General features: G+C 50.0%; 2 protein-coding genes and 1 long non-coding RNA gene across 10 annotated transcripts; 1 reads left to right on the forward strand and 2 right to left on the reverse strand.

The window, feature by feature from the left end:
* RPS19 (ribosomal protein S19) lies at nt 1-15,543 on the reverse strand. Of its 4 annotated transcripts, XM_088800148.1 has the most exons (7): nt 15,460-15,527; nt 14,925-14,995; nt 14,549-14,649; nt 1,592-1,894; nt 1,249-1,367; nt 592-660; nt 1-460 (listed from the first exon to the last, which is right to left on the reverse strand). In XM_088800148.1, the coding sequence occupies exons 2-7, from the start codon at nt 14,993-14,995 to the stop codon at nt 347-349; spliced, it is 777 nt and encodes a 258-aa protein (XP_088656274.1). In that variant the 5' UTR covers nt 15,460-15,527; the 3' UTR covers nt 1-346. The 4 variants fall into 4 exon arrangements, with proteins under 4 accessions (XP_088656274.1, XP_019569325.1, XP_019569330.1 ...); XM_019713771.3 differs by lacking the exons at nt 1-460; nt 592-660; nt 1,249-1,367; nt 1,592-1,894 and adding exons at nt 7,714-7,779; nt 8,685-8,739; nt 9,282-9,465 and having other exon boundaries at nt 15,460-15,543; XM_019713770.3 differs by lacking the exons at nt 1-460; nt 592-660; nt 1,249-1,367; nt 1,592-1,894 and adding exons at nt 7,714-7,779; nt 8,685-8,739; nt 9,282-9,465 and having other exon boundaries at nt 15,455-15,537.
* LOC109435690 (uncharacterized) lies at nt 15,466-24,374 on the forward strand. 5 transcript variants are annotated; one of them, XR_012490039.2, is made up of 6 exons: nt 15,558-15,625; nt 16,023-16,124; nt 16,794-16,908; nt 21,093-21,134; nt 23,297-23,468; nt 23,939-24,374. It is a non-coding gene; the product is annotated as an uncharacterized LOC109435690 (long non-coding RNA). The 5 variants fall into 5 exon arrangements; XR_002136002.3 differs by lacking the exon at nt 23,297-23,468 and having other exon boundaries at nt 15,466-15,625; nt 21,022-21,134; XR_012490037.2 differs by lacking the exon at nt 23,297-23,468 and having other exon boundaries at nt 15,469-15,625; nt 21,043-21,134.
* DMRTC2 (DMRT like family C2) lies at nt 22,589-27,439 on the reverse strand. Its single transcript, XM_088800149.1, is given in 7 exon segments — nt 22,589-22,701; nt 23,654-24,021; nt 25,684-25,810; nt 25,956-26,139; nt 26,408-26,484; nt 26,770-26,924; nt 27,007-27,439. Coding segments are annotated over 7 exon segments (1,374 nt in total). The 5' UTR covers nt 27,357-27,439.
* Nucleotides 27,440-27,640: the final 201 nt, after the last annotated feature.

Consider the following 27,640-nt stretch of genomic DNA (forward strand, 5'->3'; position numbering starts at 1 on the left):
TGCTGTTGGGAAGGATTTATTATCTCTAAGTGGCCATGACAGAGCAGGGAGGGGGGAGATGACACTAACAAGGCTGCTATAATCAGCTCCCCTAGAGGCAGCGATTAAGGGCTCATTACCTGCTGGCTGGGTGGGTGGGAGCCTGAGAAAGGCAGCAGAGGGAGGACTGGAGGTTTGTGCAGAGGAATGGGGACAATCTAGAGGGAGCAAAAGCAGAGGACACTTCTAATAGGGAAGTTGATGCAGGACACTCCTGAGAAAGATGGTGAAAAGAACTGGTTCAAAGGAGGGGGAGAGACGCCAGAGCTGGGAGCACAGCAGGCAGAGGCAGCCCTGCTGGTCACCGTCATGGCTTCTCCAGCTGTACATCTCCGATGTGGAGGCTGCCCACGTCCTGATATGTGCCCTGGAGGCCCCGGGAGATGTCCTCATACATAGAGCAGTCGTCGAGGTTCAGGCCCTGGGGTGCAAACGTGTTGGTGAGCCTCAGTGCCCTGGTGCTTCGGTCCCTGCCCCCAGCCAACCCCATGAGGACCCATCATGAGACCCCCCAATGCACCTGCCCCTAACCTGTGCCTGCCCTCCACTCACCTCATAAAGATTTTCATCTTCATAGTCATCCCGGGCGTCCACCCCGAACTTCACATTCTGCCAACGTTTCTGTGGGGGATTTGGAGCCTCAGTGAGGGGGCGTGGGGGGAGAATATGTTTGTAGGCCCCCCTGAATGCCAGGAGGTGCTTTACCAGAACTGGTAAGGGACACGGTCAAAGCCACATATTGGGTAAGTGACAGGTCTCTCTGGGTCCAAATCAGTGTCCTTTTGGTTCTCTCCCCTGCCCACTGTTCTCCACGAATAACAACAAAAATAGTAAATGGCTGTAGTTGTCCTGTGGCCTAAAGAGAGGCTTGTACACATCAGAGACTCTGGGAGGACCCCTGGGCTCCATCTTCCCTGACCTTGGCTACATCTGGAGGGCCACATCACTCCTGGGTAGGGGGAAAGTATAGCACCCTTAGGGGTGAGAGTGAGACAACTTCAGGGGGCAGTGTGAGAACATCCCTAGAGAAGGGCAGGGAGGACAGCCCCGAGGGGAGACTGAGCAAGGAGCTGCCCACAGTACCATTTTAAACCCTGTTATTGTATTAACTCGTTTACCCCCCAAGTCCCCTGTGAGGTGGCTGCGTAGTTCTCCGAAGTTTTAGGGGGGTACCCTCAGATGCCAAGGTCCCAGTCCCAGGGGGCTCACCCTGAACAGCAGCAGCGTCCCAGGCACCACCGCACAGAAGAGCAGGATGATCCCCTCGGCTGTGATGATGTTGTTCTTGGTGCCCTCCCCCAATTCCAGGAAGGGTTTGGGGATTGACTCTGTGAGGAGGGAGTGCTGCTCAGAGCCCTGGCACCCCGGCCCCGCCCCCAGCAAGGCCCCACTGAAGCCCCCACTCTGCAGACGAGAAATAGGTCAGTGTGTGTGAGCAGGGAGTGAGGATGCCCACCAAGCAGGCATTGGCTCTGTCCTCACTTCACAGACGGGAAGCATGGAGTCCCCAGCTGCAAAGTGGTGGGACCCTGGAGTCAGGACTGCCACTCACCGAGCACACGGAGGTAGGTGCCACAGGAACGCCAGACCTCTTCGCCAGCGCTCACTTGGCACCAGTATAGGCCCACATGGCTCTTGTTCACCAATGAGATGTTCAGTTCACCCTTGGGGCCCTGGCCTGGGCCAATGGTGTGAGGGCTCAACCTGTTGTTTTCGGAGTTGTACAACCATGTGACATTTGGGTGTTTATGAGGGTCGCTGCTGTTGTGCCAGCACAAGAAGCTAACATTGGCTCCTATGCTCACCGTCATTGATGGCGGGCTCCACTCCACCCACGGGGTCTGAGTCTTCTGGCCTGTGGAGAGATGGGTGGGTCAGGGACTCTGGATGGCGACATAGGCCCCAGCCTTGTCCCTTGCAACTGCAGCAACCCTGGGTGTGTGTGGAGGGAGTATGAGGACACTCCTGGGGAGGAGGGGGATACAGAAGACACAGGATATTAGGAGGGGGAATAAGGGGGTACCTAGGGGAGGACAGATGCCTTTGGGGGGAGACACAAGACACACCTTGGAGGAGGAGGGCATCCTAGGGGAGGAGAGTAAGATACCTGGGGTGGTGACACACCTGGGGATCCCCACTCCCCTCTCTAGCCACCTCTTGCCACCCTCCCCACACCCACTTTGTGCTTTGGTCCCACTGAGCTCACTGGCATTTGGACACTAGGTTCCCTGGTGCCAGAGTGCCCCTGCCCATGCAGCTTCTTGCAGAATCAGTTTGGACATCACCTCCTCTTGAAGGCCTTCCTGATCTACTGTCTCAGCCCCAGTCTGGCCCTGCACCTGGCACTTTATCTTGTGTAATCTTCACAAAACTCTTTGAAATAGTTTCTCATTATCCCATTTTTCAGGTGGGACTGCAGAGGCTCAGGGTAGCAGGAGTGGCTGGGGGTTCAAACCTCGGGCCCCTGGGCTTCCTCCTGCCAGTCTTCAGGTCTGCCTTATCTGTGTCTCTGAGCCTGTCCCTCATTCTCTGTAACTTGTGTCCACCTGGGGGTCCAGTGAGTTCAGTCCTTGAACTGGGCTGAGGGTTTAGGGAAGGGCCTTAGCAGGATGGGTGATGAGAGGGAAACAAGAGGGTCCAGCCTGACTGCTCGGAGAAGCCCCAGTTTTCAGTGTCCCAGGCCAATCCACAAGGCTGTTCGGCCTCTTCTGGAGAGGGAAAGAGGAGGTGAGGAAGAGAGAAGGAGGAAGGGGTGGGGAAGGAGGCAGCAACCTCAGGGTCACAGGCTCCCATCTGGGCTCCCAGTGTAACCTTGGGTGATCAGCTGCCTTTCTGAGCTCCTTGGTCAAATATGTAGTCACAGCCCTGCCAGCAGCTGGTATCGCTGGGGGAGGATAGCAAGGGTGTTGCCATGAGGCTGCGTGTCCCCACCCCTCCCTGCCCCACACTGAGAAGGGTGTCCCTATTTAGGGGGGTGAGTGGGATTCAAGGCAGAGAAAGAGAAAGCTTTTTTTCCCCTCTAAAGCTGAGCACTCCCCCAAGTTTCCTCCTGCCCCCACCTCTGGAGCTTAGTCAAGGGCAACCTTAGTTCCTTATTTTGATCTGTGGGGAGGAGGGGGTGAGGAAGTCACCTCTAGCCCCTGTCTCCGTCCATGAGGCAGTGGATGCCCCTTCAATGTCACCAAGCGCCTTCCAGCTTCCCGTACATCTGCTTGGTACAGTCAACCAGACAGATGCAGTTTCTACAGGGGCATTTCCCAACTCCCCTCCGGCTGGCTCCTCTCCACTCCCCTCCTGGCCTCCCTCCCCTCTGCCTGTGCCCTCTCTCCATCTTCCCCAGTCACCGCCCCCTCCACCCAGCAACAGCCTGTTAGCCACATACCCAGGCCAGTACCCAGGCCAGCAGCTGAGATCAAGAGGAGGAAAGTGGTGGCAAGTGAAGCTTGGAGGACTCCGGGACCCCCAGGCATCTTCTCCCCGTGGGTTGGTTCGTCTGGGCTGCAGCAGTCCTGGGGTACCAGATCCCACCTCAGTGGGCCCCAAACTCCACCCCACTTCCTGCCCAGCCCTGCCGGAGATTGGCTCCACTGGCCCCACTGCTGGGCCCTTCAGCGTCAGGCCAGGGGACAGCCCCTGCCAGTGTGCTTCAGGATATAAGTGGAGAGGAACTGCTCCCTGCACCTGTGGCGACCACAATTCCCCTGAGCAGAGGTTGCTTGGGTGAGGGGAAGAGACCAGTTGAGGGGAAGAGACCAGTTCAAGGTCTATCACTGGCAAGCCCTAGAGCAGACATCTGAAAGAGCCAGAATCCAGGGTGCCTGCTGCGTGTAGGCAGACGGTGGTGACTCTGAGCTTGGTCTTGGTCCCTTACTGGCCTTGAGCAAAACATGTCCTTTGTGGGGCTGGAAACGAGGATTTAAAGGGGTTGTGATGCACAGTCCTGAACACAGCACCTGGCACATAGTAGGTGCTCAGTAAATGTTGGTTACTACCGTGCTTCCCTGAAAATAAGACCTAGCTAGACAATCAGCTCTAATGTGTCTTTTGGAGCAAAAATTAATAAAAGACCTGGTATAATATTTATTATATTATATTATTATATTTATTATATAAGACCAGGTCTTATAGTAAAATAAGACCGGGTCTTATATTATTTTTTGCTCCAAAAGACGCATTAGAGCTGATTGTCTGGCTAGGTCTTATTTTTGGGGAAACACAGTATTAATGCTCATGAGAAATAAATGAAGCAGGAGACTGGCTCTATGACTAAGTGGTGGCTTCCCTTTCCAAGGCTTAGCATTTTTAATCCAAGAGACGAGGATAAGAATGTATCCCTGGTGTTGTGACATGAGATGACGTTCCTGGCACCCAAGGAGTTACAGCCACGATGGGCTCCTTCTTGATATTCTTTCATTTCAGCTTCCCCGCAAGTGGGCAAGGTAGCCCCCATCCCCATTTTACAGAGGAGGAAACTGAGGGCCAGAGAGGGGACACTGTCACTGTCATTTGCCCAATTTTATACTGTCTGGTGGTGGAGTAGGGATTCAAAGTCACTATGTGTGCCCAGGTTCCTTTTAGCATTATTTTAGGTCAAGTGGGAGGAAAATGAGATCTGGGGGCTTGGGATGGGAAACAGTATAAGGTTGTTGAAATGTTTGTGAGCAGTTAGGGGACCATCACAGACACACACACACACACACACACACACACACACACACACACACGAAGACACACAGGAAAAAATTCATTGCAGGGAGATTTTTGGTAGCAAAAACTGGGAATCAAATGAAAGCCTATTTATAGGAGAATGGACGCATATACATATTGTGGTACAGTCAGCAAATGGAATCGTACACAGCAGGAGAAAAGGTGGAGCTCCACGTGTCCACAAGGCTACATCTGAGGAAAAAACACAAAAAATGAGAAAAAAGGGATTGCAGCGTGATACAGTTGACTTGTTTTCAAAAGGCAAAACAACACATTTGCTGTTAGGGACACGTGCGTCTGTAGTGAAGGTGTAGAACTGTGCAGGGGAGTGACACCCAATTCTTGAGAGAGGTTACCTCTGAGGGAAGCCAGGAGGCTGTGACTGGGAAAGGTACACAGAGGGCTTTATCTGTCTCCACTTTGTTTTGTTTTACTTCTTAAGCTGGGTGGTGGGCTCACGAGTCTTTGTTACACTATTATTAGTATACTGTTTTGCGTGCTTGAAGTATTTCATTATTTTATTCTTATTTTTAAAATAAACTTTATTGGGGAATATTGGGGGACAGTGTGTTTCTCCAGGGAGTTGTCCTTCAATCTAGTTGTGGAGAGCACAGCTCAGCTCCAAGTCCAGTCACCATTTTCAATCTTTAGTTGCAGGGGGCATAGGGAATCGAACCTGCAACCTTGTTGTTGAGAGCTCGCACTCTAACCAACTGAGCCATTCAGCTGCCTCTCCAGAAGCTCAGCTGCACCTGGTTGTCTTCAATCTAGTTGTGGAGGGCACAACTCACTGGCCCATGTGGCAATCAGACTGGGAATCTTGCTGTTCAGAGCTCATGCTCTAACTGAGCAATCCTGCCGCCCCTTCATTATTTTTTAAAAAGCAACTGTTACCCACACAGAAAAGCATGGGCCTCAACAATCACGATTCCTGGATTTGAATCTCAGCACTGCCAACTGACTGGTCGTCTGAGCCTCAGTTTCTCCTCCTGTAATCTTGACACAATCCCCCCCATCTTGTGAGGCTGTGAGAATATTATACAATGCTTGGCACAGTTCCCCTTCTCTGTCCCTGGGGCCCTCCCCCCCTTCCCTCCAAGTACCCAGATGTTCTGTTAGAATCCTCGATGTGTAGCAGGTCATTAGCCCCTCTGTGCTTCAGTTCCTCCTTATGATCCTGTCCTAGGAAGAAACCTGGGTGTAGATGCTACCGCCCTAGAAATTCACCTCCTTCATTATTCCTTGGTGGCAGGGCCGGTTTCCGTGCCCTCGACTGCCCCCTAGTGGCAGAGAGGCGCAGCTTCAAGATTGCCAGCCCTCTCAGACCCAGCAAGCAGGTCTGAGTTGATCAAGCACCCCTGTTGCCTGGCGCTGTACGTGGGAACCAGATGCTTGGCATTATGTTCTCATGACAACTCTGGGAAATGTCTTCAATCGGAAAGAGGAAACGGGAGCCAGAACGGGCCTTATTTCCCCATTTCCCTCACTACCACAATGCAACGTAGTAGTTAGAGCCTGTGGCTGGAGCCAGGTTGCCTGGGTTCGAATGCTGGCTTTGCCAACCCCTAACTATGGGACATCAGGCACATTACCCAAACTGTGACTTTCTCTTTCTCCAAACTCCAGGTGGTTTTTGGCACCTGCTTCACGGGGTTACCGCTGTGTGATGATACATAGTATTTATAAAGCTCCTTGCAAGTAGTAGGCTCTAAGTGTTCATTCAGTACTAATTTTCCAGCACTGACAACTCCTGAGCTGGGAGATGACAGCTTCATTCCTCACGGGGCATAGGACTCATTAGTCTGATATTCTTTCCACTTTGGTAGGACTCATTGGTCTGATACTCTTCCCACTTTGAACATCCTGGTCTTACATTGGGTAACACCAAATGGCCAACTGTCAGGTATGCTGCTCTGAGCCAAGGCACTATCTACATGGTATCATGTCCTGAATCCCTCCGGAGTAAGCAGAGTTGCAAACAGGATCAGAGGGTCACGGGGGAATAAGTTGCTCAGGGTACCACAGAATTAGGGGCAGAATTGGAATTTGAACTCGTCATTTGTTAAAAGCCCAGGCTTGGCTCTGGAAGGAAATGCCAAGTATCTTGGACTGGGGGAACCTTGGCCAAACCAGCTCAAGCCCAGCATTTTAGTGCTCAATTAGGAGGTGGGTCTGGTCACATGGAGCGGTAGAAGACCTTCCCCAGCTGTCCCTCTGCGGCTGGGCACGTGTCCACTAGGCGTCCTTCAGTTCTGCCGCCCCAACCAGGGGCCCAATCACAGGCAGAGCTCCCGCCCCACTGGCACCAAGAGCCAATCGCCATGCAGGTCCAGAGGCTGCGACGACAGGAAGGAGCTCAGCCTCCAGCGCCCTTTCCTTGGGGGGTGTTAAGTGGCAGTCAGGTCCCAGCCTGCTCCTTTAGTACCCCAACCCAACTCCAGGGCGGGTACAACTAGCTTCATTTCACAGCAGGGCACAAGGCCACCGAGATGGCAAGAGTGAAAGCTCAGGGAAGGACTACCCTACTCATGTAGGCCGGAGAAAGGAGGTACATAGGGGATACCTAGTGGCTTTTTAGGCCATAGCTCCCCTTGTGTGAGGGCCGTGTCCTCGTCCACCTCCTGCCAAGGCAGAAGCATTTGAGCCCCAAGGCCTCTCCTGCTTTGTTCCAGCGGCCCAGGCCTCAGCTTATACTGCCACTTCTTTCAGTTTCTCATTTTGTGAGAACTGCAAAGGCAGGATATGGGCGAGGTTCAAGGACTCCTGGGTCCTGGCCCACCCACCCACCAGCTTGGACACCTTGCCCACTTGGAGAACTGTTTGAACTGGGAAGGCTGGGCCTTAGGCTTTGGCAGCGACAGCCACCCAAGGACTCCTAGCCCCTTTCTTGCACAAGGAAAGGGAAGTGCTCCTTCCTCAGGCCCCCAAACAGAAGAAAAGCAGCCAATCAAGAGACCCAGACCAGAATTACGAATGAGGCAATTTATTAACCCAGCATCATTTGTTCTAATGCTTCTTGTTGGCAGCTGCCACCTGTGGGAAAAGATGAAAGAGTAATTAACACCAGCCAAGGGGTCTGTGTTCCAGCTCTCTGTACTTAGCTACCCACCAGACATCAGGCATCCTGATTTGTGGTCTCACATGTCTTCATCTAACCCTCACACCCCAGATATTTTCCCATTTTACAGAAGCGTAAACTGGGACTCAAGGAAAGGAATGCTGGAGTGGGATTCTAATATTGCCCACTGCCCTGTGTCTTCCACACCGATGTCTGTGCCAGGCCCTGTTCTGGAAAAGCTCACCTCCTTTCAGGCCACCCCTCACTCTCCAAGGGCTGACACCTTCCATTCCTTTCTGACACTTTAACTAAGTGACTGAACACTTCAAGGCTCCTAGGAGGCCTGAGTCAAGGATACAGAAAGAAACCAACAATGGGGTTTATGCCAGACCCTGGGGGCTCCGGCTCTGTAGTTCCGAGTCCTCACCACCACCCCGAGGTGGTAGGCAAAAGACCACTCTAGACAGGGAGACTGTCCCAGTGTCCAGTCAGTCAGTCATCTGGATGGAGAGGAGTTCTGAGCCAGCCCGCCCGCCTCCCCCATCTGATGCTCAGTAAGCATGAAGAACGAGGAAACGTGCAGCCAGAATCTGTGGAAGGCTGACCTGGAAAGATGGAATCATATGCGGGGCAGGATCTGCACAAGAAGCAGCCCAGCGGCACCCCGGGTTCCCTTTACCCTGGGCACCTGCATTTCCACCCAGCTCCAGCAAGCAATCAGTCAAATGCCTTCTCCTGCGCATTCCCCAGGAAACCCTCCTCTGACTCCCACCAGCCTGGGCTGTGCCTTCCAGGGGAGGAAATTCTGATCTGACGGAAGCTTAGGAAACACCCAGGCAGCGACTGAGGGACCCAGCCCCAGCCTGCAGCCAGGCCTCACCTGTCCTGCGATTCTGTCCAGATCTCTCTGTCCCTGAGGTGTCAGTTTGCGGCCCCTGGGAGAAAGAAGGGTCATGCAGGCAGGCCCTGGTGAGTGCAGGCTCTCAACTCCCTCTGTCAGGCCCCTTTTGGACTGAAGCCAGGCTTCCCAAAAAGGCACCTCGCCATGGGACCACATGCTGCCAGCCAAGTCCCACTGAGGGAGCCCCCACCAGCTGCATTCTAATAAGGGGGGCAGGAGTGGGAGTCCCCACCCCTCCCAGGAGCTGACGGGGTGTCATTTGTGCGAGAATCAGATCAAAAGCCCCGAAAAATCAATTGGGAAAAGTTAACGAGCAGGCTAATGAAAGTGGACAGTCACTAAATTACCTTCCTGGAGCCCAGGGTAGTCAGCTACAGAGGTCGGGTGGGGCCCTTGGCTGTTTGCTTTTCTGCAGAATCCCTGCCCCACCCGAGTGGCAGGCGCAGACTGTGCAGGGACAGACCCACACCTTTCTGCATGGGGGGAGTAAGAGGGTCCTCGCCACTTCATTATCGGTGATCTGGACCCAAGGGCTCCTCCATTACCCCCTTTCCCAGCTTCCCCTCCTTTGCTCACCCATCCTGGTCCTTTTCCACCATTTTCAGCCCCTCCAGGGCTTGGAGGACCCGACGGGCCACGCTCTTGGAGCCTCTGCTGAAGTGGCTGGGCATGACACCATTTCTTTGCCGCCCTCCGTAGATCTTGGTCATGGAGCCGACCCCAGCACCACCCCGGAGGTACAGGTGCCGTGCTGTGGAGGCTGGGAGGGGTGTAAGGGAGACTTGAGGACCATTCTCAGGTAGAGAAGACTCCTCTCCACAGCTGAGGTAGGCTGAGGGTGGGCTCCGCTCGAGGTCACGCATATATAGTTCTCTGAGTGGCAGCTTTTTTTTAAGCAGGGAAACTGACACATACTAAGACCCAGTTATCTGCCCCCCGACCCCCACCCGTCCCATGGCCAGCCCATGAGACAGGGACACCCAAGCAGTGGAGGGACTGCTACAGCGGTGTAACTGGGCAGGGAACCCCGGCCCTGGCCAAGCTTCTTAGCTGTTATGCTTTAGCTGTACTCCTGTGAAGCTGAACCTGGTCTGTGGGTAAAGCTCAGCAAACAAGGGTTTTAAGCCACGATCGTCCACTCCCATAAGCCTAAGGAGCAGGAAAGTAGAGAAGGGATCTACGGCGATTTGACTGCAGCTCTGAGTCCCCTCAGCCCTGGAGATCTTGGCGGTAACGGGGGGGCAGGGCCAAGACCCAACCTGGAACGTGCATCACCCCCTCCATGGACACAGGGGCTCTTGTCCCTAGACTAGCTTAGGCCAGTCCCGGGTCCACCGGGCCAGGCTCCTTGGAAATGCTCTCACATGTCTGTCCATGTGGAGCTCTTGCCTGCCAGGCTCTGTGCCATCTGCTTTGCACGTTCTCTGAGGTACTAAGACAGCCTTAGGCGCTAGCCTGCTAGTGTGGCCTTGGCAAGTCACCTATCCTCATCTGAGAACGAGTAATGATCCTTCAGACCAGAGTTATTGTGACATGTCACACGTGAATGTGTCAAGTGCTGTTCTCCTTTAGACAAAAAGAAAAGGCTTTAGAAGATACTCACTGGCCTTAAGTCATACAGCTCTGGAGGGATAGCTTGAGACTTTTGCTTTACTACCTGAGGAGACCCCTGACGTTTGAAGAACTGGGACTGAGGTACCCAGACTTCAGTCATCCCATGGCCCTGCCTGGTTGGGAGCTCAGAGGCAGGGATGTTGTCACTACTTACTGCTAAGAGCCTGCTGCTGGGCCATGTTCATGACCCTCCACTGTTGAGCTGGGGGTGGGTTCCTCCCCCTCCCTTCCAGCTAGCTGTTCCCAGAGCAGTTCCATACTTGTTCCCAGTCCCCTCCTGTCCTGATTGTCTTCACACTGAGCCATGGGCTTCTGGGGGCCAACAGTGCAGCCTCTGCTCACTTAAAAACCACTCTGGTTCTTTCTATCCCAACCTTCCCCCTCACCTTACCCCCTGCACCACCACTACTCTGCCCCTCTTCCAGGCACCAAGCCCCCCATCCCCTGCCAGGATGAAGAGACTCACTTGGTATGAGTGTATCACCCCCTCTGTGGATGCAGGGGTTCTTATCCCTAGACTTGTCATCACCCACAATCTTTTGACCAGGAGAGTGACATCGCTGGAAAACCCTGCTCTTTAAGACCAGTGCAAATGCCCACCACCTAACACCACCCTCCTATGCCCGACATTGGCGATGCCCTGGTTCTGGGTGGAGATCTGCTCTCCCACTAGGGCTGTACCCAGGAGGGGGGAGAGCAGGACAGACTGAGGAAGGGGTAAGATGAACACCTATGTAGAGACGCCAGAAGAGGCTGAGCGTCAGAAATGGGACATCCAAACTTGGTCTTGCCGAGCTGGGACCAGTTCCAACCTGAGCTTGACATGGGAAGGGGTGGCCAAGTCCTGAGCTATTGGCAGACAGGGTTTGAATTTCAACACTGTTCCTCATCAGCTGCGAAGAGTCCACCCATCTTTCAGGTTTGTGTGGTGTTTCTGAAGGGAATGGCTTAACTCTGGAGCAGTGGCTGGCAGAGAATAAGCTCCAGTAAAGCCTAACTATTCGTTTCTTCAATAGAGTGGGGTGGGCTTCAATTTTCTTGACACTGTGTAAAATTTTTTGCCACTGTATAAAATTACCTGTGTGCTGTCAGATAGTACAAGGGAGCAGAGTATTAACTTCACAAATTGAAAACTTTAACAGTCGAAATACTGAGTTCTACAAAATACTGACCTTTTTCACCCTCCTCTCCTCAGCCCTTGAGGCCCACCTTCTGAAGTGGAGTTGTAACCACACAAATCCAAGCCATCCAGCTGGTGTTTATGAGGGCCACAGCGACCCAGGTACTGTCACAAATGGAATCTCCTGTCCCTCCAAAGGCCTTCTGCTCCTTGGGGTGGCAACCCAGCCCTCTTGGGAAATCTTGTTCAGGAGTCACTCTCTACCTCAAACTGTGAAGGAAGGACCATGTAGGCCCATCCAACCCACTGTGAGTCCAGTCAAGGGAGAGCAGCTGTGTGTCCCACCAGGCCATCAGGCGACGAGGGTCACACTGCACTCAAGCATGTGGCAGACCAAGCAACACTTTGAAAGTGTCTTCACAGCTCAGCTTCTTAACTGCTGGTTTTAAATCCAGATTCGTGACCCCAACCTGACCCTAGTGAGTCATAAAGTGGGGAAGGAAAACTCCCAGATGTATTCTGCCCTTGACCCTACTCTGCTAAACATCTAAGGGGGAGGAGAGGAAAAACCACCCCCCCAAAACAAACAAAACTCCCCTTTGATTCATTCCTTGACTTGCTCCTGCAATGCCTCCCAGACCTCGTTCCTTCCACTAACACAGCAGCCCTGTGCAAGAGTAGGACAAACCAGCCTCCCTCCAATAATAAAATGCACTCAGGTGGCCCAATTCAGCAGCTGCTCACTGCCAGATATCCGACACCCACACTGGATTCTCACCTCCCTCCCAAGCAGGTCCTTATTCTGAGAATGCAGAGATCAGGAGGCTTGTCCAGGGCCACATGGCACCACCCCCTTCACAAGCGGTCTTCCCTGGACGCTGCTTCTCCTTACAGCAGAGGCCTCTACTCTGCGGACACAGGTTCTCTCTAGCCCTACCCCGCCCCTCATCCTACACCACTGCCTGGGGACTCTTCACTCCTGTAGCTCGACCCCTGTTCTGGACCCCTTTAGCAGGGCCCTGCCCTCTTTGTCCCCCACACCTGAGATTAAGACCTGTCCACTCCACACTGACTCTTATACGTCTCCAGAATTTACCCCAGCCCCATAATGCCGCTACTACCCCACTGCGCTTTAGCCCTAAACCCCTGAGGGGGCAAAACAGCGCAAGTCCCCATGACCCTGAGAAGGGAAAAAGCAAATATAGCACAGATCCTGGTTTTGGAGTCAGACTGCCAAGCCCTCCCAGGGTCACTTCACCTGTCTGTGCCTGTTTCCTCTTTGGTAAATGAGAGTCTCCTATGACTCCAACTTGCCCAGAGTGTAAGCTGAGCACTAAACTAGACAGGAGAACTCTAAGACTCTAGAATACAGGTTGGCAAACTTTTCCTGTAAGGGGCCAGACAGTAAATATCTTAGGCTTTGTAGGCTGCATAGTGTCACAACTGCAACTCTGCCTCTGCTGAAGATGTGACCCCAACAAAAATGTACACAATAGACCTTCGTCTAGAACTACCACCCTATGCTAATAGAGCACCTGGGAAAATGAGGTGAAAAAGGGAGCTTTGGAAACCCTGAGGAAGGGAGATCAGGAGGCAGGCAGAAGACGCACTCCAGTGTTAAGATGATGGGGGAAGAAGGATGGTGGGCAGAAAGGGGTCACAGCAAATGTAAATTACTGAGAGTCTCAACTCCATTTCTTGTTAAATCTCTCCCCACCTAAAAACAAAGTATGAAATGCTGCCAATGGAAGAGAGCTGGAGGCCCCTAGCCCTCAGTAGTGACAAGGGTGGGGTGTATTGTAGCACTGCTAGCTGGCAGACCCCAAATGTGTCCCTTAACCTTCCTGACATCAACTATAGAACAGCAGGCACCAGTCCTGTTTGGGAGGTTTTCGATAGGTGCAGATTATACAAAATATGGATGGATAGTCACATGACCAAATGGAAAGTTATTAAGAGTCTTTCCCCTAATTTTAGATACTAAGCTGCCCTGACCTACTGACTTGTGGGGCAATGCCAAAGAACATTCAGGACCAGGCAGCCTCACTTCCCAAGATGGGTGATGGGATGGTGGTCTTGTCCAGGCCCCATCACTGTTGTGTGCTCAGGGAAGTCAAGTTAGCTTCCCTTCACCAGCCCCATTTTCTTTCTAAAAGCACCGTTGTGGGTGGGTAGTAGATATGCCACCCACTCTTCCCACCTCACAAGAATTGACCTTTCAGTCCTAGTACATGCTCTGAAGAGCTGGGCAACTTGCACCAAGGCCAGCTCTTCTTAAGGCCATTCTGAAGTTCTGTCAATTTCCAAACTCTGCTTCTCACTTTATAGAAGAGAAACGCTGGAGAGGCTGAGGGCCCTTAATGAAGGAGGCTGCCACCTCTGCACAATCCAGCACTGACCTCCCTTCTACCCTCCAAGTTAAGCCTTCATGGGGGTGAGTTTAGAGAAACTTGAAATGTCCAAGACAGGTGAGAACTAGCACTGTGCAGTCAGGGGCTACACTTGCTATCCTTCCAAGTTGTTATTACGGGAATCACAGAATGATACAAGGTTTTCTTGAGCATTTGGGACTTATCAAGATTTAGAGCAAGGAATGACCTGATCAGATCCCCAACCACTTAGTTAGGAACAACTTGCTAGAGAGAGGGAGAGAGCTAGTATGATGATCTGAGCAATAAAAATAAGACAGCTGACTTTTTTCAATGATTACTCTGCAATAGTCAGGCTTACTTTGAAGTAGTTCAACTGTATTAAGCTCATTTGAGCCAACCATAATCTGTATTGGCGCAATCAACAGCCCCATTATAGAGATGGAAAAACAAGAGGCACAGGCAGAGGGAAGTCATACAATTAAGTGGCAGAGAAGGATCTGAACTCAGAGAGTCTAGATCCCATGGATGTAGGAAGGACAATAATGCCTATCTCTATCACACAAAGCACACAGTGACAGTTAAATATTTCTCCTCTCTTGCTATCTTAGTGGGTGCACGGTGGCGGCAGCAGGGAGGAGTGGTGACATGAGTTAAGACCTCAGAAGGGACAGGAGATAATGGTCTATTTCAGGGGTCACTCAGCTTCCCCCACCTCGCCCAAGGCCCCAGTTCCTTACCAGCTCGTGTGTAGAACCAGTTCTCATCGTAGGGAGCAAGCTCTTTATGCTTAGCCAGCTTGACAGTGTCCACCCATTCAGGGACTTTCAGCTTCCCGGACCTGGAAACCAGACAGTAAAAAAGGCCCAATTCAGGAGTCTCCACAAGCCCCTTCATGCCCTAAATCCCCTCCCCTCAAAACGATAGGCGCAGTATGTGTCTCAGAATGTAAACAAAGAGGATGAAACTCAAACACAACCCAAGCCTCAGATGGAACAGGTGGACTCCACGTTGAGACCCCCAATAAGTCTCCCCTACTAGAAGATAGCACTGCGTACCCCGAGGGGTCTGGCAAAGATCACAGCCCACCCACTTTTAACCTCAATCCCCACTCACTTTTTGAGGAAGGCTGCCAGAGCTCTGACGAACTCCTGCTGGTTCACGTCTTTTACAGTAACTCCAGGCATCTGCGAAAAGAACCAAGCATGTGAACACAGGACTGGTGGAGACGGCCGAGAGTGGCCGGGACCCAGCCCCAAAGCAATCCAACCCGCCGTCCTCCCCTGACTTACGAAGGCCCTACTTCAACTCCGGGCCCTAACGGCCCTGGCACCTCTGGTTCCTAGAATTCACGGACGCCCACGATCTTTATGGGCCGCACGAACACAGCCTGTCCGCATTTGTGAAGACGCTATATGACCCCAGCCCCTAATTCTGGGGGCCCCTGCACACCCGGTTGCCTACTAGGCCCAGTCGCGGTTCCGGACCGCGCCAACCCGGCATGTCCAGGCCTGCCGCTCGCACGTGGCCGCGGCTACAGGGGGCGGGGCCGCCCCGCACAGATATCCTGAAGCTCTTAGGCACGCGTTTGGGGATGGGGAGTCGGGTCCTGACGCCCCGCGCCCAGTCTGTACCAGAGAACCCACCTTACCGTGCGGCCTCCGCGCTGCCAGCCAGGGGAAAGGGATCAACGGGGTTTCCCGGGCGCACAAATCGGGCGTCGGGTCTCGCGAGGGTTCAGAGAGTTCGCGAGAGCAGTTAGAAAAGGCGGCCCCGCCTCTCTCCGGGCGACTCTGGCTTCGCTTCCGCCGATATGGGTTTGTAGGGAAAGGGCGGAAGGCAAGGAAAAAGCTAGGAGTAGGGACTTGCTTGGGGTTTCTTTCTTCCCCGCCCTTGCTTCTCCCGGGGCGTAATAGAGGAGAGAGTTCCCGTTTTGAGCTGGGGGGATCTGGTTTCGTTTTCTTTGATCAGGGCTGGAAGGAACAGCTGTGATGGCGGAAGTTAAGAAGTTGGGTGGGCAGGGACGAGACCTAGCTATTCCTTGCGCCTCCAGCAGCACAGACCGCGTCTTCCCCCCGCCCCCCACCATGCTTTCCGTGTGGAAGTGGCTTTTCTGGCGGGAAGTAGGGGTAGTAAGGGCGGAACTGTGATGGGGAACCCAGAGGAAGTGCAAGGAAGAAATATGTTCACCACCTTTCCTCTTCCGACCGCTAGTACTCGCGAGGAGCCTGAAGCCCCACCCCTCTTAGGGCGGAAATTGCTTCACCACCGTCCAGGCAAACGAAGTGGCGATGAGGCGCTGGAGGCGGGGAGGAGGTAAGGGCAGGGACAAAGAGGTGGAGGCGGGACCTTGGTAGAAGTTAGTTCAGCTCTGCCTCCTAGTGTCTGAATCTGTTTGCTCATCCCTTAGGCTTGTCTTACCCATTTATATTTATCTACCTCACTGGCCTGTGCAGCTTTAGGCTGTCCACTTACCCTCTTCAGTCTTCTCCACTAAGAAAAAGGGAAAAACATTTAAATGGGGACACCGAGCTCCCAATTATCTGCCCTTTTTAAGTGATTCTGTACATACTGCATCACATTAATTCTATCAACAAATACATTTTTGTGTGTGCTTACTCTGTACCAGGCACAGGTAAACGTTATGTAATATTACGTGCATGATCTAGTTAATCCTTAAAAGGTTCAAAAACAAGAGAGACAAACCTGTAATAAAATTGTTAACTTGCTGCAAAAATGGAAACATTTAAATGTGTGTAGCTGTTTTCTCATGTTAAGACTGACAGTTTGAAACATCAGAATGAACAATACTAATTTATTTCCACAGTGAGACATTGTATATGCAAATGTCTTAATTATTAATAAGCCAATATGTTATACCAATATCTGCTTTAATTAAAAAACAACTTTCTTAGTTGGTTCAGGCTGCTGTAACAAAATAGCATAGACTAGGTGGCTTGTAAATAACAAATTTATTTCTTACAGTTCTGGAGGCTGGCAAGTCCAAAATCAAGGTGCCATCAGATTCAGTGTCTGGAAGGCCCTCTTCCTGGTTCATAGACAGCCATCTTTTTGCTGTGTCCTCACATGGTGGAAAAGGGTGAGGAAGATGTCTGGGGAATTTTTTATAGGGGCACTAATCCCATTTATGAGGATTCAACCCTCATGATCTAATTACCTCCCAAATGCACCACCTCCAAATCCCACTGGGGGATTCAACGTATTGAAACCTAATTCCCCAATGGGATTTGGAGGTGGTGCATTTGGGAGGACACAAATTGGAGGTGGTGCATTTGGGAGGACACAAACATTCAATCTATAATACCAACCATGCTTCTAGCATGATATCATGTATTTACATTAGGGGTTTTACATTCATGTAAAATGTTGTTGAAATTATTTTACTTTATTTTATTTTATAAATTTTATTGGGGAATATTGGGGAGCAGTGTGTTTCTCCAGGTCCCATCAGCTCCAAGTAGTTGTCCTTTAATCTAGTTGTGGGGCGCCCAGCTCAGCTCCAAGTCCAGTCGCCGTTCCGGTAACCTTGTTGTTGAGAGCTCGTGCTCTAACCATCTGAGCCATCCGGCCACCTCTACATTGTTTTTAAAATGAGAATAGTTTTAGTATCTCAGATTTCCCCCCCTGCCCTCCCCCTGCCCTGCAAATCAACATATGTGTGTGATGTATTTATATGCATGTAAATGTCCATATTCTTGGGTATTAATATTCAATTTTTACACATTTCTGATGTACATTTCTACTATCAATGCTGAATCATTTAAATTGAGTTCACTTGAGTCAATTCACTAAGTATTTCTTTTTAAACAAGAAAAAAAAGAAGAGCTCTTCAGAGGAATTGTGTAATGCCTCACCAAAGGAAGAGACATGGTTAATACAGGATTTGGGGAAGGATGAAGCTTAAGTAAAATTTATATTAAGTAGAGTTCTGATGGACTCAAGGCAAAGCACCCCATGCAATGGAGTCAACATCGTGCCTGTACTAAGAAACAGATGGGTCCTGTTTCCTTGAAAATTACAGGGTTAAGATAAATGTGCAAAGTTATCTCTAGAAACCCTGCCTCTGAAACTGCACCTAAGTTGGAAATCATGACTGCTTCTCTGTGTCTAAGTGACTTAGATTCTCCAGGCAAGAGTGAGATGTCCCATTCTCACTATTGTTGTGATTTCAAAGATCAAACTTTCTGACAGTCTATGATTTTAGATAACATGGTTCCTCACCACTGTGTCCTTGGTGTTAATTTGTATACATGCAGTTTTTACAGGTTCACAATCTTAACTCTGTGAGGTGGTTATAGACCAGGCAACAGAGGCTTAGAGAGTCAAGTCACTTGACCAAGGACAAGGTTAAAATCTGAACTGGGATTTGAATCTGCAACTGAAGACTGCTCAAGCTCTTTCAATAACGCTATCAACAGAGACTTTAAAAATGGTTTGAGGGCCGGCCCAGTGGCTCAGGCAGTTAGAGCTCCGTGCTCCTAACTCCGAAGGCTGCCGGTTTGATTCCCACATGGGCCAGTGGGCTCTCAACCACAAGGTTGCCGGTTCAACTCCCGCAAGGGATGGTGGGCTGTGCCCCCTGCAACTAGAAACGGCAACTGGACCTGGAGCTGAGCTGCACCCTCCACTACTAAGATTGAAAGGACAACAACTTGACTTGGAAAAAAGGCCTGGAAGTACACACTGTTCCCCAATAAAGTCCTGTTCCCCTTCCCCAATAAAGTTAAAAAAAAAAAATGGTTTGAGACTGTGATACATCTAGACAATGGAATGCTATTCAGTGCTATAAAGAAAGGAGCTATCTGGCCATGAAAAGACAGGGAGGAAGCTTAGATGCATATTACTAAGTGAAAGAAGCCAATCTTAAAAGGCATATTGTATGGTTCCAGTTGTGTGATATTCTGAAAAAAAGCTAAACTATGGAAACAAAAAGATCAGTGGTTGCCAGGAAGGGGGTGGGGGGAAGAGGGATGAATAAGTGGAGCACAGCAAAGTTTTAGGGCAGTGAAACTATTGTGTGACACAATAATGGTGGATACATGTCATTATACATTTGTCTGAATCTGTAGAATGTACAACACAAGAGTGAACCCTAATGTAAACTGTGGACTTTTAGTGATAATGACACATGGATGTAAGTTCACGAGCTGAAACAAGTGTTGTATTCTGGTGTGAAATATTGATAACTGGGGAAGCTGTGCATGTGTGGGGCAGAGGGAATACAGGAAATCTCTGTACCTTCCCGCTTTTGCTGTGAAACTAAAACTGCACAAAAAATATAACCTGTATTAAAAATTGGTTTGAGGGCAGGAAGTTATTCATGTTGTAATGAGGGGGGAAAGTAGCATTAGAGCAGGGGTGTCCAAACTGCGGCCCGCGGGCCAACTGTGGCCCATGATCCATTGTTAATTGGCCCGCAGCAAATTCCAAAAATATAGTTTACTTAAATAAACCAGGTGAGGCAATACATACTTCACCTCGAGTAAGTGGCCCGGCTGTTTGTGTATTTTACTGCATATGGCCCTTGGTGAAAAACGTTGAAAAAAGTTTGGACACCCCTGCATTAGAGTATATTAAGTTTGTAGGAAAAAAACCCCCAATTCCTAGGGAATCAGACAGAATGTGTTTAGTCATTTATTCTGAGCCCCCAGAGAATTGAATGAACATCCTGCCTCCACGAGTACTTATTCTTGGAGGTGGAGACATAGTTGGACAGGGATAGGCACAACTCAGGGTGATTACACCTGGGAAGAAGGCGCCAAGGGCTCTTAGGAATGTAGAGAATTCTGCCTAAGGCGCTTATCACAGACATTATTTTAAATCAGATGAAAAGGATGAATCTTGCTTTTGGGAAGAGCTCAGGATCTCATGAGGGTCTATGCAGGGCATTTGTCTATTCAAACATATGTTGGGGGGCTGCAGACCCAGCTACACAATGGGATGGGTATAGAATGAGGACTACATGGACCAGGCCATCAGGGTCTGAGCAGAAACTGGATGGAGATGGGTAGTAGATGTTAGTTCTACACTGGACAAGGAGTATGGTCAGGAGTGGACCAGGCTCACATAGGGTTGAAGTGAAGGGAGTGTGGATTCCCTAAGAGCAGAATGTGAAATGAGCTCCTGAAGTAAAATCTGAGTGGCTATGGGGAAGTTTTGTTTGGAGAGAGAGGAGCAGGGGTGGTGCTCCAAATTTGGAATCTTATTGGTTATTTCTGCAGAATGTCAGGATGGTAAATAAAGGAAGCTTAGAAGAGGGATGCCCTATTAGACCTGGGCAACACCTTTCCTTGCTCTGCAATAGGAAATGGAAAAGGGGTGGCATATGAAACAGTGCTCACAGTCCATTGGCTGTAATCTCCAAGGGCTGGTCAGAGGCCAGGAGCTCATTGGCTCCCCACCGCTGTAGGTGATGGATGCTGCACCCAAAGAGGCAGCGACATGGAAACATTCGCAATTTTAAAATCTGCCCTTTTCCCCAAAGCTAACCTCTGAAGAGCCTATGCCCCCACTCCCTCAAGCACCAGTGGGGAAGCCCTAACAATTTGATAGACAAGTAGGCCTAGCCAGTGGTGTGAAAAGCCCTGCCAGGTCTGGCAATACGGGGAGGTTGGCTTCAAAGAAATGAGAAGGGCCTGTGAAAAGAGGTCTGCCCCAGCTCTTTCTCCCAGTCTCCGTCACTTTTTCTTTTCCACTCCTTTCTCATGTCATCCTTTAAGTCCAAATTATACTTTCTCTTTTACTCTTCCCAGCTGTGTGACCTTGGTGTACTGGGGACCTTAGGTCAGCCCTGAGTAGCAGGGTCTTAGCCATGTTGCATGTTGCAGCGCTTCCCTCCTCTGTGACCATGTGGGTTTGGTCATTGGGAAAGCATGGCACAGCAAGGCTTAGGTGGGTCTATTAAGGGGCAATCATATATCTAAGTTATAACAAGGGGAGAGAAGGAAGGTGTGAAGTCAACTTTTGTACTTTGATTATTTTCACCAAGTCCTGAGAAGTGTTGCATATTTGTCACTCTGTAATCTGTTAGGGAGCAGCCTACCTTCCCAAGGCCCCAAACAAGAAAGAACAAGTTGTAATCAGATGCCATCGCCATCAATCATCTTAAAAGTGGGGTATAAGTAACATTAGGAAAAATAATCAGTGGTCAGGCATGTTCCTTGAGCTTTCTGCCTGCCTTTTCTAAGGATAGGAATGGGATGGGGGTCTCCAGGTCTTCACATCTTTGGAATAGCTCAACAAGTCTTCATATATTTGGAACAGTTCAAGAGGACTTGACAGCAGAGAACTAAGAAACAAATGCAGGTAAGATCTTAATATTACTTAATGATATCTTGAGTAGAAAAATAAAAGACTTTTTGAGAAACACTTGAGACTCATGTATGTCTCCTGGAGGCCCGAATCTTTCACTCTGTTTTATAAAAATGACTAATTGATTTCGGGCCTAGCAAGGAGAAGGAACCCTCATCCAATATTTGCCTAGACGTTTTCCCTAAAATACTTGGGCAAATCACTTTTATCTCTCTAAGCCTGTTCCTTTATTTGTAAAATGGGACTAATCAAGCATAGTTTACAGAATTGCTGTGAGGATATGTGTGAGGCACATATAGTAGGTACTCAATAAATGGTAATAATTGTCTCTAACCTTTTATAGGTCCATCAAAACTTAGACACATGAACCTCCCTAGTTCAAGAAAAACTCTTTAAGACTAATTTGAGCCTTCCAGTCCTGCTTGGCCTCAGTTTCCCCATTTGAAAAATGTTATGTTAGATTAGCATTAAATTGGCATTCCATTGGCCAAAGCTAGCCCGATGATATGTTTTGTTTGGCTCACATAGGATTCAAGAAAGAAAACTGAGCCAACATTTGAAAAGATGTTTTACATAGAAATCAAGTTTTCCATCTTCTCTTGAAAAATCAGAAGATGTGGCCATACCCAGTCCACATTCCTGCCTGACAATAATCTGCTAGGGCCAAAAAGGAGGCTGCCCCGTTAGGTAGGGCATATATTTTCAGTTTTCTAGGGCTCACCTGGCCTTCTTTACCCATTTATATGATCTGCTTGACCCTATAGGCACTTCATTTTGTGACCCTCTGGACAGCTGAGAACTGTCTATGCCTGGCACAGAACAGGTGCTTAATTATTCAATCAGTGACTCTCCCACTATCCCCCTCTACCACTTTCTTTTCTGGCCATAATGAATCCAAGTTTGTATTTATCTGTGGTAGTTACTGAATAACTAATTTTTCATTTTGAGAAGTGAATTTGAACAAATCCTTTCTGTCAGGATAGATTATGTTAGGCTGCAATAAATAAACAATCCCCAAATCTCAGTGACTTAATACAACAAAGGTTTATTTCTTCCTTACACAAACCTAGACACAAAATGAAAATACTCTCTTATTTTTGCATGCATGGAGACAGACATGAATGCATAGGTATATACAGAATTACATGTCAAATACTCGGGAACATGAACTTATGCAAAAATCTATTTAGATACTTGTTAGCTTACATTGCAAAACTCTCTCTTTGTTGGGACTTTTAAAAGGTCCCAAGACCCAAGGGGGGTAGGTAAGAGAATACCCACCTTTGGCCAAGGAAATGCCCACACTACAAAAGGAACCAAAAGCTAACGAAGCAGCTGAAGCTTGTGCTACATTAAATTCCATGCATAAATCCATAAGTAAAATACCAAATATGCAGCGCCTGAAGGCTGTTGCCCGCTGCCCCACTGAGGCCTCCACCTCTGGTCTTCTAGCTCAGGAGAGAGATGGACCCCAGACGCCCAACATGCAGAGCCACAGAGGGGGCTGGGCTGGGTCGGAGAGAGGGGCCAACAGGCTGGAATCCTCTTCCTCCAGCAGGAGCTATAGGCAGGAAAGAAGAGGGCAGGACCAGGTCACATCCATTTCCCCTCCCAGCAACCCCCTTCTTTTACCCTATTCAGTCCAAGTTTCATCCTTGTTCATCTGGATTAGAGCAAATACTTCCTCCTCACTGATTTTCTTACCCCAAGTCTTGCCTCTTCCAATCCCTCTATCACAGCAACCATACTTGTCGTTCTAAAGCTCAGGGTCTCTGACTATGTCCCTGCCTAGCTCAGAAACATTCTCTGGCTCCCCTTCATGTGCAGTTACTGGTCTGGACTCCTAAGCCTGGCATATCAGACCTCCATGATCAGAATCCTCTCCAGCATCTCCTTATGTTCTAGGAGTTACTCCAGGCTGGTTTCCTCACCCACACACCCTGCCCAATCCACCATTTTGCACAGGAGAATTCTCAGCCTTCCCTCTCTGTCCCCATAGGTGTTTCTCATTCCTGAAGATTCTTCTAGTTCTTTCCTGGTTTGTCACTGAGATTTGTGAAGGTGTCGAGGTTTCTAAAGTAGCATGGAAGCTTTGGGAAGATCTTGAAGGCAGTTATCAGATCTCTTTGCAAGCCAGTCCTTTCTTACCTCTCCAGCCCCTCTCCAGACTTCAGCAAGCAGCTTGGGTCCAGAGAGAAACTTGGCCTGGAATCAGACCAGGCTCTGCCACTGTCTTGCTATGAGCCCTTGAGCAAGTCCCTGCCTCTCTCAGGGTCTCACTTTCCTGGACATCAGGGCCCTGGACATTTGCTTTTGAGCATAAAACTGGTAAAACGTTCTAATGAATAACTTTCAACTGCCACCCCAGGGGCTAGGTGGAGAAGGTTGGGGCCTGGGCCTGTGGACGGTCACCCTGCTGACCTCCTGATCCCCTTGGTTAGTCCTGGCTTACTCCAGTACTTCCATTTCCAAACCATCCCTACCCCATTTGCTCCTTTCATGGAACAGGTTACCTGGTGGGCCACAGGGGTGGAGCAGGGAGATCCAGGCAGGGCTGGGGGGGACAGAAGAGGTCAGGCGGGGAGCCTGGGAGGAATCTTTCAGCCCCACAAGAGCCTCAGCTGCCTCCCGCTGCAGCTGCTGCTCTGAGGGGCCAGAGGTCCAGGCCAGGCGAGAGGCTCCAGGGGCCTGAAAAGGAAAGGGACAGAAGCAGACTGGGAACCCCCACTTCTGCCCACACTCCAAGTGCTCCCTCAAACCCCAGTTACTTAACTATCCCCTACTCTTCCCTTCCCCAGGATCCCACTTCTTTTCCAGGACCTGTGGCTGTAACAGAAGAGGTTCTGGAGTGCTACAGGGCTGAAGTATCAACGTTGAGCATCTAGAAACAAGGAGAGAAGATGCCAGTGGTATTAAACATGGATAGACATGTACGCACAGAAAAAGGGGAAGGATCTTGCTATACAGCCATGAACCACATAACAATGTTTAGGTCAACGATGGACCACATATACAACAGTGGTCCCATAAGATTATAATGGAGCTGAAAAATTCCTACTACCTAGTGATGTCATAGTCGTCGTCACATCATAACACATTACAAGTTTGTGGTCATGTTGGTGTAAACACACCTACTGCGCTGCCAGTTATATAAAATCACATACAAGTATGTACAGTACATAATACTTGATAGTGATAATAAACGACTATGTTACTGGTTTGTGTATTATACTATACTTTTTATCATTATTTTAGAATGTACTCTTTCAACTTACAAACAAAGCTTGCTGTAAAACAGTATGCCATGTTACACTGGCAGCAGCCTCATACATCTTGTGTTTGCCGTCTCTTGATTGCGTGATTTTCTCTTGTGCTTGATTTAATCTGTTGTTTTATAAATGTAGTGTAGCCTAAGAGTATAGTACTTATGAAGTCTACAGCAGTGGGCAGCAATGTCCTAGACCTTCACGTCCACTCCCCGTACTCACTGACTCACCCAGAGCAGTTTGCAGTCCTGCAAGCTCCATTCATGGTAAGAGTCCTATACAGGTATACCGTATTTTTTTATACTGTTTTTTACTGTACCTTTTCTAAGTTTAGGTATGTTTAGATACACAAATACCTATCATTGTGTCACAATTGCCTACAGTATTCAGTACAGTAACATGCTGTACAGGCTTGTAGCCCAGCAGTGATAGGCCAGCCCATGCAGCCTAGGTGTGCGGTGGGCTGCCCCATCTAGGTGTGTGGAAGTGCACTCTGTGATGCTCCCACAATGTGAAACGATGCATTGTTTAATGACGTATTTCTCAGAACATACTCCCGTCAGTCATTAAGTGGCTCATGATCTGGGAATCAGAAAGCCTGCTGGGTCATTAGGCTTTGTGGCTTTGGGCGAGTCCCTTCCCCTGTGTTGGCCTGCTTTGTTTTCTGTAAAATGACAATCCCTGCCTGCTTCTTCCCCCAAGGTCTATTGTGAGGACTGTGGGAAATCACTAGTGTCAATTTTTTAAAAAACTGACAAAACATCTAGAGGAAATGGGATGACTGTTTCTGCCCTACCAGAGTCTGGTTTCTTTCCCCCTAGTTCCCTAAACCCCATGATACTCAAGGAGCAGCTTGGCCCACTTTTAGGAAACCTTTTCTAATGGCCTCTGGCCTCTCTACTAGGCCTCTGAGGCTCTCACCATCACGCCCCTCCCCCATTTCAGCAGGCAATTCGACCCCATCTTATCTGTTTAAGAGGATTTAATAGCCACTATTTGTTCAAAGCCAGGGCTTATGCTAGGTGTATTCCATACATTACTGCTAATTCTCATGACAACCTGAGAGGCAAGCGATAGTGTCTCCAACTTAGTGGAAGAAAAACAGGCTTAGAGAGGTAGAGATACTTGTACAAAGGTTCACAGCCAGGCAGTGGCAGAGCTAGGAGAGCTCTGCCTCACCCATTAGTCTGAGACCTTTTCTTCTCCTTTGTCATCTACAGTGGTGTCCAGAACAGGGTTAGGCACATGATAAACACATATCTTCTCTCCCTACTCACGTGCGGGGCAGGGCAGAGGGCTCTTGAGATTCTCCAGAAAGAGGAGTCGTCGGTATTGGGCGAGATCCTGGGCAGGTTGGGAGGGGCCCATGAGTGGGCAGCCGGAGGGAGGTACCAGGGTCAAAGCCTAATGAGGGTAAGAGAATACAGAGTGCATAGGGGTCATAGGTCATGGATTCTGTCCTCCATCTTTCTACCCTGTTATCATCTTCCTTTTCTCTTTCCGATACAGTGGTACACTGGCATTCAAATATCTGTTGAATTCATCTTACCAGGGAAGGGATGCAGAGGGACAGCAGGTTTCTGATATAGCAAACGGCACACCACTGGAGGTGGCATGGAAAGGCCTGGAGGCAGCCAGTGTCCAGGGGCCCAAGCACCTGGAGGCACCGGAGTCCAGGGCAAAGGCAAGGCTTCCAGGGGACGGCTGAGCAGCACAGGCCCCTGGGAGTTCTCCTGCAAGGGCAGAAGGCACAGGTTGGAGGTGCAAAGCTGGTAAAGGAATGGGTATGTTCTAGGATAGGGGTAGGAACTGAAAACTTCAGAGCTTGGAGGGGTGTAAAATTCCACCCCGTCAATTTGCCCACGGAAGAGAAGAAATTTGCCCAAGATGATATAGCAAGTCAGGGTGGGACCTAGAACCCAGGTTTCAAGGGCACAGAGGAAGGGATCTGGGCAGGGCCTAGGAGAGGAGTCCCTCCCTCAGGGCCCAGGCTTTCCTTACCTTCCCAGGGGGTGTCAGTGCCAGTGGGACTGCCCCATCGAGGGTCTGAGGCTGGGGTACTATGTTCTCCTTTCCAGCTGTGAGGGTCCAGGGAGAACTTTGGTGAGCCCTTTCTCCTAACCTCCATCCCACTCCAACTGAAAACTAAGTTCCTATCTTCCCCCGGCCCCTTTCTACCCACAGACCCCACTGCATCCTGCCAACACTTGATCACATTTTAAAGTCGGGGAGACTAAAGCCCAGAGGAAAAAAACACCTTGCCCGAGGTGTTACACCAATTCCGTGACAGATCAGGAACTCTTTTCCCTACTTATGCTTTCTCCACCCAAATCCCTGCCCCATCCCTGGCCAGAGACACTCACAGGAAACTCCTGGTTGCATGGCTCCCTTCTTGACATGGCTGGCAACTTTGGGAGGGGCTTCCCCTCTCATCAGTCCCTGAGCCAGGTGCCTCTTTAGCTGCGCCTCCTGCTGCCTACGCAAGGCCACCTGGGCAGCCATCACCCTTCGGCGCTCCCTAAAAGGGGGGTTTCAAGTCAAAAGTCAGCCACCCATGAGATGAAGCCCATCTTCTTCCCTTCCCTGGATCTCATACTCACAAGATGAGGACACATTTGTGACACTCGCAAGCCTGAAAAAGGCAGAGGCGCTTGTGGCCCTTGAGGTGGGCAGTGACACCATGGTTGCGGCAGCGGGCACAGGTTGGAGAGCGACTGACAGCTCTCCTAGGGATAAGCTCCATGCCCTGGGGGACTCTGGTCTCATCCCCTTTGGCAGAGTCTGAGGGGAAGTGGTGAACAGCAGGCATTTCATTAGGTTCCATGGATCTGGGGGCAGGAGTGGAGAGTGGGATGGCCAGGTGGGCCCTCTCCTTACCTGCCCTTCTGCCCTGGGGAGGACACACCTGAGGAGATTCTCCTTCCCACCCATGTCTGGGCTCAGCTTTCATCCTCGCCTTCTTCACCCCACTACCTTCCTCAGGCACCCTCTTTCCTAGCGCACCTTCTTCCCAAGAACCCCTCTCCTCTTTCTTTTCTTATGTATCCTTTCAATCCACACCTTCTCTTCTGCTCACCTGTACCCTCCCACGCACAGATCTGTTTTAGGCAGACGCATGCACGCTCATGCCCCCTGCAAGGAATCCTACAGCCCCCTTTCCACAATCACCCCGTTCCAACAGTTTTTTCCTGGAATCCTCTTCAACAATGATCATTCCCTCCTGCAGTTATTCAA

The sequence above is a fragment of the Rhinolophus sinicus genome, chromosome 8, assembly GCF_057876585.1.
Source record: "Rhinolophus sinicus isolate RSI-liver-muscle chromosome 8, RSI-T2T, whole genome shotgun sequence".
Taxonomy (NCBI): Eukaryota; Metazoa; Chordata; class Mammalia; order Chiroptera; family Rhinolophidae; genus Rhinolophus; species Rhinolophus sinicus.